The 17,127-nt window shown below is 35.7% G+C and overlaps 1 protein-coding gene across 2 annotated transcripts; it reads left to right on the forward strand.

The window, feature by feature from the left end:
• The first annotated feature begins 1,731 nt into the window (after positions 1-1,731).
• On the forward strand, positions 1,732-16,449 carry LOC127126338 (uncharacterized). Of its 2 annotated transcripts, none has more exons than XM_051055261.1 (11): positions 1,732-1,969; positions 2,071-2,115; positions 3,551-3,974; positions 4,081-4,217; positions 4,742-4,855; positions 5,664-5,747; positions 6,361-6,534; positions 12,236-12,392; positions 13,950-14,110; positions 14,218-14,344; positions 14,507-16,449. In XM_051055261.1, the coding sequence occupies exons 3-11, from the start codon at positions 3,663-3,665 to the stop codon at positions 16,118-16,120; spliced, it is 2,880 nt and encodes a 959-aa protein (XP_050911218.1). In that variant the 5' UTR covers positions 1,732-1,969; positions 2,071-2,115; positions 3,551-3,662; the 3' UTR covers positions 16,121-16,449. The 2 variants fall into 2 exon arrangements, with proteins under 2 accessions (XP_050911218.1, XP_050911210.1); XM_051055253.1 differs by having other exon boundaries at positions 3,562-3,974.
• Positions 16,450-17,127: the final 678 nt, after the last annotated feature.

Consider the following 17,127-nt stretch of genomic DNA (forward strand, 5'->3'; position numbering starts at 1 on the left):
CTCATTTTTAATTATTTTGAGGTGGGACCAAGTGCATTGGAAAATTTAAGATGTCTACTTCACTTGTTATGTTGGACAAAAATTCATAACTCTAACACAAACACATGCAATAATACAAAACATTATAGGTCAGATAACAGATAAAATGTCAAAGAGTCCAAGTTCAGGTGCCCATACCTTTCTCATAAAAATTGCAAATGATGCAAAACTTTAGTCCAAATTCATTATCTTGAAAAGATCTACAACTTTTATGTTGAAGGTTTTGTCATTTGAGGCTTTTATCATTCAAACTAAAGGGCTTGAAGTTGGTCCCTTTTGGCAAAATTCACATACACTTGTTTTGACAGAAACCCTAATTTTGGGTCAAGTTCGCAGGGACATAACTCACTCATTTTTAATTATTTTGAGGTGGGACCAAGTGCAATGAAAAATTTAAGATGTCTACTTCAAATGTTATGTTGGACAAAAATTCATATTCCTAAAAGAAACACATGCAATAATACAAAACATTATGACTCAGATACCAGTTAAAAAACTCAGAAGTCCAACTTCAACTGCCCATAACTTTCTCATAAAAAATCCAAATGATGCAAAATTTATATCCAAATTCATTTTCTTGAAAAGATCTACAACTTTCATGTTGGAAGTTTTTTCATTTGAGGCTTTTTTAAGGGAGGCGCCAATTGGATTGGCGCCCCCTCTTAAAAATTACACATAGGCGCCAATTGGATTGGCTAGGGCAGGTGCCCTAGCCAATCCAATTGGCGCCTCCTTGCAATTTTTAAGAGGGGGCGCCAATCCAATTGGCGCCTCCCTCTAAAAGTGGGGTATATTGGGAAATTTTTTGAAAACTGGGTTATTTTGGGAAATTATTTGAAAAAGTGGGGTATATTGGTAAAAAATCCAAAAAACTAAACTGATATTAAATTTAACTAATTTTCAATTTTGATTACCATATATATATATATATATATATATATATATATATATATATATATATATATATATATATATATATATATATATATATATATATCTATATATATATATATATATATTTAAGCATAAACAAATTTCAAAAACTTAAGGTCTCTCTGTTAATAAAAACTAACATAAAATTCAAAAGATTATATAAAAATACTTACTTAAATTAAATTATCATTCCCTTTATCTTTTATTATAAGTTGTATTAGAAAAAAGTATAAGATATTTTATAAAGAGGTTAAAGGGAATACACTATCCGTGTAAAGAAATATTACACTGACATCAAAATGTTTTATATTGCCCAATTATAACAGTATTTTAAAAATAAAAGTATGATGTGACGAGATACATGAGTCTCATTGGTTGATAGTGTAAAAATATTTATACTGTGCATATTTTTTTTCTCTTTTATAAAATTGGTAAATTATTAATATTTTTTTTGTTATATTCATAAATATTTATTATTATTATTTTTAAAATTTTAAAATTATTTTTCATGAAGAGCAATCCAATAATAATTATATATTTTTAATATATGAGCTAGTTATATATGGAACAATATCACCAAAATCTATCACCCACCACTACTACACCCACCCATCTTGCTAGATCCGAACACGTTGACTTGGAATCTCAAAGTCTCATAAAATAATAATTTTATTAATTAATCGTGAAATCAAATTCATCTCATAAATAAAAAATAAAAAATATTTTTATAGATAACGTTAACCACATAATCTCTCACCACTCGAACAATACAACACACGTGTGAGAGCTGAAGCCGCCAACCCAATCCAATCCAAGCCGAGCCGAATTGTTTTTGTGACTGATACCAAAAATAACGGTTTGAAGAAGAAATCGCAGTCGTCCGATTCTCTCTCTTCGCCAATTCTGTGTTGGGTGTCTTCTCTTTCTCTCAACGCAGCGCTTTCTCTCATTACATTATCATCATCATCATCATCGTCATCGCACTCTTTGTTTCAAGGTATTATTATTCATATTCCGATTTTATTTTCTCAAGCAATCCTAATTCTTTTTTTTTTAATTATTAATTTATATTAATTTTCACTTCGATTAATTTCACAGATTAAGCTTTTTCACTCGGAAGGTGCTGAATTAACTATTTTACAGGTAATTTATTGTATTTTATTTTTAATTTAGGGTTTCGCTGTTCTGAATCCTGAGGGAAGGTAACTTGAATTCGGTTTTTCACAATTTAATCTCTAACTCCTGATTTTGTATTTTTGATATTTTTATTGTTAATTATTCGTTTTTGAGCTATGATTTTATTTCTTTTGATTGTTTGAATGTTTTAATAGCTTTGTTTTGACTTTTGACTTGAAATTGTCAATGACTTGTAATTGTATTTCAGTTGTTAATTGTTGTTTTCTTCTCTATACTTGTGCTTATCCTCACCAAATATTTGAGAATAAAAAGGAGTGTTTTGAGTCCCGTTAAGCCATCAGTTGATAGCTCTCGGCAGGCGCCTCATATGTAGAGGTGCATTCATATGTAGAGGTGCATGTTCGAATCCGCGGCATCCCACTTGATCACCTTTAAAAAAGGGTGAATTTCAACCACCAGGCAACTTGACAAAAAAAAGGAGTGTTTTGAAGTTTATGCTCGATTCCTTATGTAGATATAGATGGAAAAACTTATTTTTTATAGTTGCATGTATGATAAAATTGTTTATTTTTTATGTTGGTTATCTTGGTTTTTATCTTGCATATAGTTAATATGTGATGTTCAAAGTAATTGATAATTGATTTTGATTACATCTGTTTGGAGGAATTCACAAGTGTTGTGCATGCACTGTTTAACCCGAAAAGGGTTGTTTTGGTCTCCTTTTGGATTATCCACGCACGTAGGGATGAGAATAGGCCAGACCTATTTAATAAAAAAAGTCAGGTTTAGGCTTTTTTAAAAGTCTATTTAATTAAATAGGTTAGGCTTAGGCTATTAAAAAAGCCTATGAAATCTTATAGACCGGCCTGTATTTTCATATATATTAAAAATAGTCTAAATAGACTGACCTATATATGCATATATATATTAGAAAAAATGCAAAATAGGCTGACCTACATATGTAAGTATATTAGAAAAAATGCTAAATAGGCTGACCTACATATGTAAGTATATTAGAAAAAATGCTAAACAGATCGGCCTATATATGCATACATAGACTGATGTATAAGGCTTCTTAAGTAATATGGATTAATTGAAAACCTTAATAAGAAATATGCTTTCAGGCCACGTCAGACCAAAAAAAGTGTCTATAGTAGGCCATAGGCCAGGTCCAGGCCTTGTAAGTTTATCGTAGGGAAGACTCAGGCCTTCTAAAGCCTAGCCTAGCCTAACCTATTTTCATCCCTATGATGCACCTCATATTTATTGGCTTGTTGTTGTTTACCGTTGTATGATGTAAGCTCCGCGGTCGATTGATTGAATCCTTTAGTGAAGCTGTTTTATTTGATAAACATTCTAGTGATTATCATGTTCAACTTATCTGGATATTGGTACTACTTGGACTTGAAATTTGAGGTATCATTGACATTGTTTTCCTAAGGTGCTTTGCAGGTTGTATATGGATGAAAGATGTTTGTTAGAAATGAGGAAGATATTGTTTTTCTTCATATTCATATAATGCTCTGTTGAAACATTATTCCCTTGTGTCAATAATGGCTGCCGATCAGAAGAGGAAACGAGTAAATGGGGCAAGCATTGTCGGGTATGGTTCTAGAGAGCAACACAGGACCAAAAGAAAGAATCCGGGTTTAGTTCCAAATGACATGAGATCCCACATCTCTGTTGAATGGGATAGAAACCAGAAAATAGTTGTTGCCAAGCGTGAACAAATTGGTATTAGTTGGAGACAAATGAAACCATTTGTCAATTATGTTTCTAATGATCATAAAGTCTTGGCAGATGTGTTTACAGTGCCCCAAGAAATTTTTGACTTGGATAATTTAAGTGAAGTGCTTTCATATGAGGTAGATAAAATAGTGGTCACAGTTTCATGTTTGCAAGCTCAAATTTTTTATTTTGTCTAGGATTTATACCTAAAACAGATTTTATAAATCTTTTGGAAATTGGCAGGTTTGGAAGACTCATCTTTCAGAAAATGAGAGAAGCCTTCTTATGAGTTTCCTCCCTAAGGGCATAGAGCCACATCAAGCCGTGGAAGATTTGCTAGCTGGGATTGAATTTGACTTTGGAAATCCCTTTTTGAATTGGTGTGTGCCTATTACATGCTTCATGTGATGTGAATATTCCTTATATTAGATTACTGCTAAGTAGTTATTGATTTCATGTTGTCTTGAGTTAACTACTTATAATTAGCTTTTGGGTTGAGTTGACCAGCTATTTGCATATAATTATTACCCGCAAATTCTATTTGGTAGTTTTTGAAATTCAATTTAGGCTTAATCATATCTTACAGCATATTGACCAGTTATCTAGTATTGTTTTTGCTTCATACACATTTTCTAACTTAAAGGGGCCTGGTTTGGGGAAATCTCATTTGTTCATTCTCTTAGTTTCTATGCTTGCAAGTTATAGCTTATGTTTATTTATGATCCTCTGTATTAAGATTACCTGTCAATAATATTTGTGATGGCTATGTCATATCTCAATCTCTGAAAAGTCTTTTGTTTTGCTTTTAGAGTTAGCAAAGTATTATTAAAAACGTAATATGTTCTGCTGATTATTCATAAAAATCTTCTCTTTTTCAGAATCACAAATGTCTATATATTTTCAGGGGTGCTTCACTTTGCTCCGGTGATCTTCATCCAGATAGAACTGTTGACCGGGAACAACATCTGAAGTCTGAGAAGAGAGCTTACTACAAACAGTTACATAATTATCACAATGAGTAAGCACCGTACATCTTCAACTATATATATATATATATATATATATATATATATATATATATATATATATATATATATAAGATTAATTGTTATGTACTGTCAGTGTAAAAAATTTTACACTGTCAATACATCACAATCATCCGTTTGTGTTACATTACATGTGATTATAATAAAAGTCAAACTTCTTTAACAAATCAATGGTTGTAATTAACTGATAGTGTAAAATATCTTTACACTGTCAGTGCATTTCAATTAAACCCTATATATATATATATATATATATATATATATATATATATATATATATATATATATATATATATATATATATTGTTAAGAGTCCCACATCGAATAATATATGACCTGAACATGTGTTTATAAGTGGGGGTAATCTTCATTCTACCAACTGATTTTGTAGGGTTGAGTTAGACCCAACCACATTTCTTAACATGGTATCAGAACCTCGTTTAAGATCTGGTGGGCCACCTATTATGGTTTCCGCTATCGGGTCATCCACAATTTATTTCCATGCTCCAGTTGTCTAGTCTTGACCGTAAGGATGTGTGTTAAGAGTCTCACATCAGATAATATATGGCCTGAACATGTGTTTATAAGTGGGGCCAATCCTCATTCTATCAATTAATTTTGTAGGGTTGAGTTAGGTCTAACCACATTTCTTAACACACACATATATATATATATATATATATATATATATATATATATATATATATATATATATATATATATATATATATATATTGCATTGTATTTATAATGCAGGATTGTCCTTGTTTTATTTTGCAGTATGATAGGATTTCTATCTAAGTTGAAGGAGAGGTGGCAAAGTTGCAGAGATCCAGAAAAGGAAATTTTGCAGAAGATGTGGAGGTTGTCCCCTGGAAGACTTGCAATCTTCATACTGAGCATAACACATAAATTTTTAGGACAGGGCATATTCCATAATTTGTTTTATTAAAATGATGCCTTTCCTTTGTTCTTCCACTACTTGCACTTGCAGCTCTTCAACATAGATGAAAGCTAACTGTTGTTGTGCAAGTTAGGGAGAACACAACTGGCATATATCTTAGACACCATATTATTAATTTTGTGGATATTTTGGTATGTCATTTGAGACGGTGAAATCCTGGAAATCTTTTCTCTGATGTATCCTGATCAGATGATGGGACTTCTCCATTATGTTTTCTGCTTGACTACTGTTTTCATAAGTAGATAATGAGTAAAATGCATTTATATATTTCTACTGCTAGAAACCACTATATTTGCTTATAGTCTATGTATTTACTTTCTTTTGGTTGATGTTAAACCGTGTCTCAGTTCTAAAAATGAAAATCTGTAGTTATTGCTGGTGTATAAGAACTTATGTTATTGCAATGCACAACATCACTTAAAGTTGGTTATTGAACTTGAATTAGGTTCTGCAAATTTATAATTTGAATTTTAGTGGTAGTCATTAATGTCATATGTTATTTGGATTGTGCAGGCCAAAACATGTTCCGAAAAGAATGCCTTCAAATGTGAATGAATCTAGAGTTAATGATCTTGATGGGAATGTCACAGTGACATCTGAGTCGTGTTCCTGGGATACAGAGGAGAAAGCATGTAACAGTGAATACCTAATTTCTTCATCGAGAAAGGATAATAAACTTCAGAGAAAGTAAGTAGTGAACTTGTAATCAGCTATATCGATAGGAGTTTAGGAACCTGGTGAATTTTACATGCATTTGTCTTCATAGTTGTTTTTGGTTTCTCAATACTTTCATTTGTCTTCATAGCATGGTAAATGCTATCAGTAATGGTATAGCTAGTTGACTATATCATCACCATCATCATTTGTGATTTTCAACTTTTATGTTGTTGACTGCTGCTTTTGGTACACCCTACATCATTGCTATTGCCATATCAACTTCGCTTTGTTTGTTGGTGGTTACTTTTATTTGCTGGTAACAAATCAAGTTTTGACTTGTATGCTTTAAATATTGCGTTGGCCTTCTAGTAGGAGTTCATTATATTGTATGATTTGCTTTACTATTTTTACATATATTATTTGTGCAAACAATTATATGGCCCAAGTAACTCATTCGCGATTCATCGCTGTACAACTTTTTGAACTGAAGTATCAAGTTTTGTCCTTATCCTTTTGTGCTTGTTAGTGTGATAGATACTGCTAGGTTTTTTCATGTATAGTCCAAGTATTTATGGACATATCCTTTTGTGCTTGTTAGTGTGATAGATACTGCTAGGTTTTTTCATGTATAGTCCAAGTATTTATTGACGGATGCAGTTCATTTTGACTAATGTTTTTATTCCTTGTCATTTTTATGCTTGTTTACACCCTATGCTTTGGTAGCCATGTAGCCCAAATACTTCAGAATCATGCATGGTAGTTAAAACTGTGCTCCAGAGCTTTGGATCTTACAAATTTACGACCTTGAAGGGGTTGTGTGTGCCCATGCCGGAGAAAACTGACAAAGTGGGTGTTAAGAGTCCCACATCAGATAATATATGGTTTGAACATGTGTTTATAAGTGGGGACAATCCCCACTCTACCAACCGATTTTGTAGGGTTGAGTTAGTCCCAACCACATTTCTTAACATGGTATCTAGAGCCTGCTAAGAGGCAATTCTTTCTTCGCCGTGCTTTACCCGGTTGACCCACTGTCTTCCAGTGAGATTTTTTTTTGCAAACCGTATCATCACTCCGGTTTGCCTCTCACTTTTCAAAATTCTCCGGTAACCTACCAGCAGAAGCGCCTCTTCCGATCCAGCCGTTCCCCACTTTTCATCGGCAGAAACCTCCGCATGTGACGGCATGTCTGACGGCCGATCCCGAAATTTTTTCCACCGCTCCACTCTCCATAGGGTAACTGTTTCAGATTCGATACTCATGCCTACTCCTCATAACTTTACGCCAAACTACGATGATTTCCTCAGGTGGTATCAGAATTATCAGAATTTAGATTCTACTGCTTCGGTAGCACACACTGGTAATTCATCTGCTTGTCTCTCTCAATCATTTTCTCTTGGATCTTGGGTCCTTGATTCTGGTGCGTCTGATCATGTGACCGGTAATAAAAATCTTTTCTCTTCCCCCTCTACATCCGGTTTCTTACCTACTATAAATTCTGCCAATGGTTCTCAAATCCGATCCGAAGGGATTGATACTGTTCAAATTCTACATTCTCTTTCTGTTACTTCTGTACTCTATGTACCTAATTGTCCATTTAATTTACTTTCAGTCAGTCGTTTAACTCGTTCTCTTGATTGTAGTGTCACCTTCACTAACAATAATGTTACTCTGCAGGATCGGAGTTCGGGACGGACGATTGATGTTGGATGTGAGTCTCAAGGTCTTTATTACCTCTCAGTGTCATCTCAGACATACTCAGGCAAAGATTCTCCACTCACTATCCATGCTCAGTTAGGTCATCCCAGTCTTTCCAAACTACATAAGTTGGTGCCAAATTTATCAAAGGTATCTAATTTACATTGTGAGTCGTGTCAGCTAGGAAAACACACTCGTAGTCAGTTTCTCAATCGAGTCAATAAACGAGCTTCGTCTCCTTTTGCTTTAGTTCACACCGATGTTTGGGGTTCCTCGCGTATTGCCTCTACTCTTGAGTCTAGGTATTTTGTCACCTTTATTGATGATTTTTCACGTTGCACGTGATTATTTTTAATGAAGAATAAATCTGAATTATTTTCTATTTTTGAACAATTCTATCAAGAAATAAGAACTCAATTCGGTGTGTCTATCCGTACCTTAAGAAGTGACAATGCCCGTGAATATTTATCCCAACAATTTCAGAATTTTATGTCACGCAATGGTATTCTCCATCAAACATCCTGCCCTCACACACCTCAACAAAACGGGATAGCCGAATGCAAAAATCGGCATCTTGTAGAAACCACTCGGACCCTACTTCTCCATGGTAATGTTCCATTTCGGTTTTGGGGGGATGCTGTGCTAACGACATGTTACCTTATAAATCGCATGCCCTTATCTGTCCTTAACAGTAAAATCCCTCATTCAATCCTTTTTCCCAATTTTCCACTTCACTCAATCCCTACCCGAGTCTTCGGGTCCAAATGTTTTGTACACAATCTCTCTCCTGATCTAGATAAACTCTCAGCTCGATCACTAAAGTGTGTCTTTCTTGGTTATCATCGATCCCAAAAAGGTTATTGTTGTTATTCACATATTCTACAGCGATACCTAGTATCGGCCGATGTTACCTTCTTCGAGTCGGTTCCATATTTCGAGTCCAGTCACGTAACTCCAGAACCCATTCAAGAAAGTACTCCCACACCTTTTCCGGCGGTTATTAATGTCCCGTCTACCATGATCCCCCATCAGTCTAGGGTTCCTGACCCACCCATTTCTCGACCACTTCAAACATATCAACGTCGTCACCCAACGCCTGTCGTCCCTGTCCCTGAGGTCATACCTGTCCCTGAGGTCATTGCAGACTCTCCTCCGACGCCTCCTCCATCACCGGATTTGATCCTGCAACCTGAGTCCGATCTTCCGATTGCCCTTCGAAAAGGTATACGTCAAACACGAAATCCTTATCCACATTATATTGATTTATGTTATCATCGTCTTTCCCCTTTGCAGTATACCTGTTTGTCTTCTTTGTCTTCTGTTTCTATTCCTAAAACTCCAGGTGAAGCATTATTTCACCCTGAGTGGAGGCAAGCAATGATTGATGAAATGTGTGCTCTTCAAAGCAGTAGTAATTGGGAACTGGTTCCTCTCCTCCATGGGAAATCTTTAGTAGGTTGTCGTTGGCTTTATACAGTGAAGGTTGGTCCAGATGGTAAGATTGATCGATTTAAAGCTCGCTTGGTAGCCAAAGGATACATTCAGATTTTTGGATTGGATTATAGTGATACCTTCTCGCCTGTAGCCAAGATGACATCTGTTAGACTTCTTCTAGCCATTGCAGCCATTCGACATTGACCTCTTCATCAACTTGACATCAAAAATGCTTTTTTACATGGTGATCTTGAAGAGGAAGTATATATGGAGCAACCACCTGGATTTGTTGCTCGGGGGAGTCATCGAATATGGTATGTAGGTTGCACAGGTCTCTTTATGGTCTTAAGCAATCTCCGAGAGCTTGGTTCGGCAGATTCAATACTGTAGTACAACATTTGGTATGGTCCGTAGTGAAGCTGACCATTCTGTTTTTTATCATCACTCAGCTCAAGGGTGTATTTATCTTATTGTGTATGTAGATGATATTGTCATAACTGGTAGTGATCAGCAAGGTATACTCCAGTTAAAGCAACACTCTCGAATCAATTTCAGACAAAAGATCTTGGTAAACTTCGCTATTTCTTGGGTATTGAGGTAGTCCAATCTAAAGGTGGTTTGGTGATTTCTCAGCAGAAATATGCTATGGATATTTTGGAAAAAACGTGTTTGTTGAATGCTAAACCAGCTGATACTCATATGGATCCAAGTGTCAAACTACTAACAAATCAGGGAGAGCCTCTATTTGACTCGGGAAGGTATAGAAGATTGGTTGGAAAGTTGAATTATCTCACAATCACTCGTCCAAACATTTCTTTTACAGTTAGTGTGGTAAGTCAGTTCTTAAACTCCCCTTGTCAGGAACACATGGATGCTGTTATCCAAATTCTGTGATACATCAAATGTGCTCTAGGAAAAGGTCTAGTGTATGAAAATAAAGGACATATTCAGATAGTTGGATACTCCGATGCTGATTGGGCAGGGTCACCAATTGATAGACGATCCATCTCTGGGTATTGTGTACTTGTTGGAGGAAACCTTATATCCTGGAAAAGTAAGAAACAAAACGTAGTTGCAAGATCAAGCGCCGAGGCAGAATATAGGGCTATGCCAATGGCAACATGTGAACTTATTTGGTTAAAACAGTTGCTCAAGGAACTTCAAATTGAAGAAGCAAGACCAATAATACTTATTTGTGCTAATCAAGCCGCATTGCACATTGCTTCAAATCCAGTCTTCCATGAGAGGACCAAACAGATTGAGATAGACTGCCACTTTGTCAGAGAGAAAATCGAATCAGGTGACATCATCACAAACTTTGTCAACTCTAATGATCAATTGGTAGATGTGTTTACAAAATCTCTGCGAAGTCCCAGAACTAATTATATATGTAACAAGCTTGGTGCATTTGACTTATATGCTCAAGCTTGAGGGTGAGTGTTGATATTTGTAAATATAGTATTAAGAATATTTGTATATCGAATAGTCCCACATCGACTATATCATGTAATTAGTTATATATATAATAAAGTCTCCGTAGTGCTTTTCAAAACACACGGTTTATTCAAATATCTCTTAGTCTCTTGTATTTCAACATTGGGAATGCCGCTCAAGAATGCGAGATCGGTGAAATCGACGATCTTGCGTGTGCTTTTGTTTCAGGATCTTGAATGTGCTTTTCTCCTTCATGCAACCTGGTTGCAAACACTCCCTTTCTCCTTCGTGCCACCCTTTCTTCCAACTCCAGTACCCCTTTTTTGTTGAAAAAAAACCCTGATCAAATTCTGCTTCAGGAGGCTTCTCTGACATTGGTGTACAACCTTCTCTCTCTTAAACATGTCTGTTGCCTTTCCTTTTTGTGCTCTGCAACTAATGGCCTTCTCGGTTCATCGCCGAGTTGCCATTCTTCTAAACAAGAGATGTAATGTGTTTTCTCTCTGTGGCCCTGTCGGTTCTCGTGTCCTCGCTTGTAACTTAGAGGCATACATATGCATCTTTTTATCTCTTTTTTTAATTAACTTCATATTGCGTTTGTTATTTGTGCTTCAAACTAGTTGTAATTGGGCCTGTTTGTTAAGTTTGGGTTGAGTCCGTGTAGAGAAGGACCAATAAAATTGAGTGATCCTTGGGCCTTTTTGTTTGATTAGTTTAAGTGGTTAGCTTTATAACAATAAATTGTGTGCAACTTCCTTCTTAACATGAATTTAAGTTTAACAAATTATTTGTAGTATTATTTAAATTGCCCCCATATCAGTGCTGTATTGTATCCGTATCGTACCATGCATTCCAACTTCTTAGGATGGTAGGTGTTGTCCATGTTGTTTCAAATATTTGTTTCACATGTTACAGTGCTTTTCATGATCTTGAAACCAGCCATTGTTGTGAATTAAGATTTTGTTGTTGTGATAACTTGGTTTACATGGTAGGCATAATGAAGTATTGCCTGAATTTTATTTCTTGTATGACTTTGTCGCATTATTTTGATTTATGCTTCCTTCTGGGTGCTTAACTGTGTTTTAAACTCTTTCTCATGTATAATCATCAACATTTATCTTTTTTTAATGTTTAAAATTACTGTTCATGAAATAATTTTTGACAGGGTTCTTGAAAAAGGCATTGTGAAAGGTAAATCCAGAAATTCTATGTTTCCTTCAGATGGCATACACATTAAGGGAGAAAAGCCCAAGAAAGAAGACAAAATTCTCAAGCGTAACATTCATTTTATTGATGGCGACAAATACATGTCATGTATCAAGGTCAGGCATTCCCACTTATTTCTGAGCAATATTGATTTGGCTGGGAGAAACACTGTATGGTAGCTGGACTGCATGTATATCCTATTAGTGGTAGTAATTAGAGGTATAGAGGTAAAATGGTTGATTCTCAATAAATTGAAATCAATATCCTATCAGCTGACATATTGAAGAGTCAGCTCTGAAATGAAACCACAACTTATATGGATTTATATAACCACATAACTAGTGTTTTCAGAAATTCATTTTTCTTCTAGCCTGTGTTGTTAATAAGTGCGCTGTAGCGCCATCACAGAGCAGTCCCTGACCGCTAGAGGTGGTGCACCCACTTAGTGCTTTGGTCTAGTGGCCAAAATCGCGCGACTTGCAACAGCAAAGCTCCACTACTTTGTGTTATGTTTGTTGGTTGGGGATCTGCCCCTAAGGCTCATCGAGGCCGAGCCATTAAGGAACATATGTATAGCTTTATCATAGGGATACTTGTTTTCCATTTATAATCACATAAATATTTCCTTTCTTGTAAATATAGGGGTTAATTAGTTTCCTTATTTGATTGTACTCTTTCTGTTCCACAATGAGTTGTCCATTTGTAAAAAAATTGTCCCGAAATAAATGACCCTTTTAATTTTCAATGCAATATTAATGACTTGTTTTTCAATTGGACCCTCTAATCAATACATCTTTCAGCACTCTCTAGTCAATATATTCCACTGAGCATTTATGATAATGGTGATCACACTAGTACTTAATAAGGGTACTTTAGTTAAAATATCAGTCTTTCATTTATATATACATTTTTTTGAATCCGTGTGAAATCGTCAAATGGGTCACTAATTGTTGGATGGAGAGAGTATTCCATAGGCTATTTATACCCTCATGTATTTTGCATCGAGTTAATGAGAAAAACATAGAATTTCAGTGTTCTCTTGTGATGATGTAAGTGGTCTTCTCCTTCTATGTGACAACAATATGCTGATATAACAGACACTTTTTGGGTTTCCCCTACTTTGAAATCCGAGTGGCGGCCATCTCGCGGTCTGCTATGTCACTAGCATTTTTTGGGGTCGGTTGCTCCTCTATTTGGGTTATACAATACTGCATCAAAATGAGGAAATTGAGCAAAATCTTTCATTTTTTACGATGCGTGCTTTAATACAATTTTGTGGATCGTGGAAATTAGTGGTTTGTTCAAATTTCATTATGCTAATGCACTACAGCGCCGCTATAGCTGCTATTTGACAACACTGTACTAAATAGCGCATCATAGAACAATAGCGGTTTGTTCAAATTCTGCCACACTATAGCCGCTATTTGACAACAATGCTTCAATATAGACATTCCAAGTATTTATTTCTCGAAATATTGTCAGATTTTGATAAAACAATAGTTTTCACCAGTTCTTCCTAGTATAATATGGATCTCATGTAACAACCATACAACTAGAGTGTTTTCAACTATTCTTTTTCCTTCAAGATGAGAAACCCAAGCAAAATCTTTAATGCTTTATGCATTTAATATGTTGCTAGGGCATTTGCTAATTGTGTTCTTAATGCATATCAGATTAGTAAGCAGCAGCATGAACTTGTTAAAAGTATGCAGCAGTCTGGTACAAGCATCCAATCTAAGTCTCTTAACCATGTTTTGGGCAACCTCATTGACATTCATGTGCAGCCATACAAAGTATTTGTCAAAGAGGAACAGAAGAAGTTGCATGAGCATTGGTTAGTGATGTTTTTGGTGCTATCTTTTTTTGTTAAATTGTTATCAATGAACACGTTCTTAAACATCACATTGTTATTGCTCATTAGAATATGTTTTATTTTTGTAGGTTGCAATTGGTGATCAAAGACCTCCCTGTGGCATATGCAAACAGGATGCAGAAACAGGTGCAAAGAGATGCAATGAGGAATTCTTTGGTGGAGGAGATGAAGGACAAATCAACTCCAATCTTTGAGGTTTGTAGTAGTGTTTCCTTCTGATGGTCCATAATTTCCTAGGATTGAGTTGCATCCTTGAATCTGTTTCTCAAATTTCTAGAAGATCGTTGGTAACATAATAAGAGACGATTTCTCATAATGGTTCTGTTAATACTTTTCGAATTATATTTTGTCCTTCAGGAAGAGGATAATTTGAGCTTGGGGAGGGAACTTCAGGATCAGGACGAGCCCATGAGCTTGGGGGATGAACCTGGGGATCAAGATGAGGATAATATAAGCCCTGTAGAGGATCAGAATGAAGATGTGAGTTCAGGAGAAAATCTTCAGGATCAAAGCGAGGATAGTACAAGCCCGGTAGAGGATCAGAATGAAGATGTGAGCTCAGGGAGTGAACTTCAGGATCAAGATGAGGATAATGTCAGCCCAGTTGAGGATCAGAATGAAGATGTGAGTTCCGGGGGTGAACTTCAGGAGCAAGATGAGGATAACATGAGCTCAGGAGATGAGCTTCTAAATGTGGTGGAGGATGGAAGAGATCTAAATGATCAGTCTAGCATGAAACATTATGAGGATTCTCTCGTTAACGCCCCAGAGATCCGGTCCTCACATAATTCTTACTCTAGTTGTAATGATGATTTCAATCAAGTGAGTGTGGATTCAGAAAAGAATATTGTTTTATCAAAATCAGATGATACTTCACCAAATAAAGACGAGTATCCAAGGAATACAAACGCTTGTGATGTTTCTACTGATGAAGGAGCGCCTTTCACTTCTGGAAGTGATGTCTGGCAAACTGTTGAAATGGCACCACATTCATACTATGACTCTGCTGTGACAAACAAGTACACAGCTAATGAGTTATCACTGACTAACCCTCAAGTCAACGAAGATCAAAGAACCCATGTAATTGATCTTGAAGCTGATTTGCATCAAGAAGAGACAGGTAAAGAGTTGTTACATGGGCATTTGGACAATGGGACCTCCTTCAGTTCTTACGAAAGCCAGAATCGAGGTGCTTTAATTCACTCTCTCTTCAATGGAGAGGGGCTGTTACCATACCATCATGAACAAAAAGGAGCCCCGTTGGATTTTCATACTTCAAACAACATTATAATGGGAGATGGCCAATGTTCCGGTCATTTCAAGGAGCCCTTGCAAATGTCGCTGACATTGGACCCAGTGCAGAGGAGAGCTACCGAGGTTTACATGCCAGAAAGTATGTCGGAGAATATTCATACCATTGCAGGAGGAAGGTACTTAATCCCCAGGCAAGATCCATTCATCCCCAGGCAAGATTCGTTGGCTGTAGCAAATGTAACTGATTGGGCTGCTAATACTGCTTCCATGGCAGCGCCATGCCAATCTCACCTAAATACGGGTAATTTTATTGGTCATCATTGGCCCCCGGCTAATCACCACATTGGTGGTGGCTGGAATGGATCAGATGGCAGCAGTCTTTCAAGTCAAAGTGTCGGCACTGGATCAAACTCTGATCAGAGCTTATTTAGTATGCTATCACATTGTAACCAATTACGGCCCAGTAGCTCTTATGATTCCGTCAGAAACCCCGACCAGTTTCTTGCTCCAAGAACTTATGGAGTAGACGCAAGCATTACCAGGGTGAATCCGGCTGCTTTACCACAGGCTTCCCATCCACTAGATTACTTCACCGCACGGGAAGCTTCACCTAGTGTAATGGTGCCTGATGACATGACATGGATGAATCTGCAACATCCGAATTCTGCATTACATGATCCAATGGGAAAGCCATATTTAAGGTCATGGCACCGGTAATGGAGGTTTTACCTCAGGAGATAGCATTTTATGAGTTAAGCAAGATCCTTAGAAGCTGGTTATACATACCCTTAGATGAGAAGGTTTCTGTACATATACCTATACCAACGACAAACACCATGTATATAACCATCTAGATATTTGATGGGAAGGAAAGAAGCCAAGTGAAGGGGGTTAAGATAAGCTTCAAGAATTTCAGGTTGTTAGTCAAGTTATTTATCTAGACAATTTGTTATTTTTTATTTATTTTCCCATGTTTCTAGAGAGACATTCTTTAATAATTTTGGAAGTTAAGAAATTCTGGAGGCTGGTTCCTCTACTTTGAGTTATCTTTATTTTTCTGAAACTTGGTCTTTGGGTGTGATTGATGATGGTATTGGTAGCAACAAAATTAAGTTTTAGTTCTTGTGGCATTTTTGGTTTGCCAAGAGTGAGAGCTTTAGTTTTGGTAATTTATACACTTGGTTTTGGTTAATCAATGGCACGCTATTTCAAGTTTCCTCTATCCCAAGCCAACAAGTATAATTTTGAGTAGATAAGTCATGCTATTGATATTGCAATTTGTTAAAAAATATTGTATATCTTACCAAACTATTTCGCTACTTAAAATAATTGGAAATTAACGAAAAGAAGACACTAATATTGATTAAAAGTATTTTTAGTGTATTAAATTATATGTCATTTTAATAAACTCAAATGATTAACTTCGAGTTGGTTTGGAGGAGAATATTTTGTAGAGTTTCGTCTATATTTTAAAATATATTTGATATTTTAAAAATAAAATAATAATGAGTTTATATGGTAATGCATTATATTGTTTATAAAAGTTTTTAAAAGTGTTACACATTAAACCCTCCATAATCTTCTAAAAATCAACTTTCAAATAGATTATTAAGGAATTTAAAGGACAAATTATTTAAGAGAATATAAATTTAAATTTTAGGTATAGAATAACTCTTTTTTAAATTTACGTATCTCCAAATTAAATTATAAATTATTAAGATCTC

This window comes from Lathyrus oleraceus, chromosome 1 (assembly GCF_024323335.1).
Source record: "Lathyrus oleraceus cultivar Zhongwan6 chromosome 1, CAAS_Psat_ZW6_1.0, whole genome shotgun sequence".
NCBI classification, from domain to species: Eukaryota; Viridiplantae; Streptophyta; class Magnoliopsida; order Fabales; family Fabaceae; genus Lathyrus; species Lathyrus oleraceus.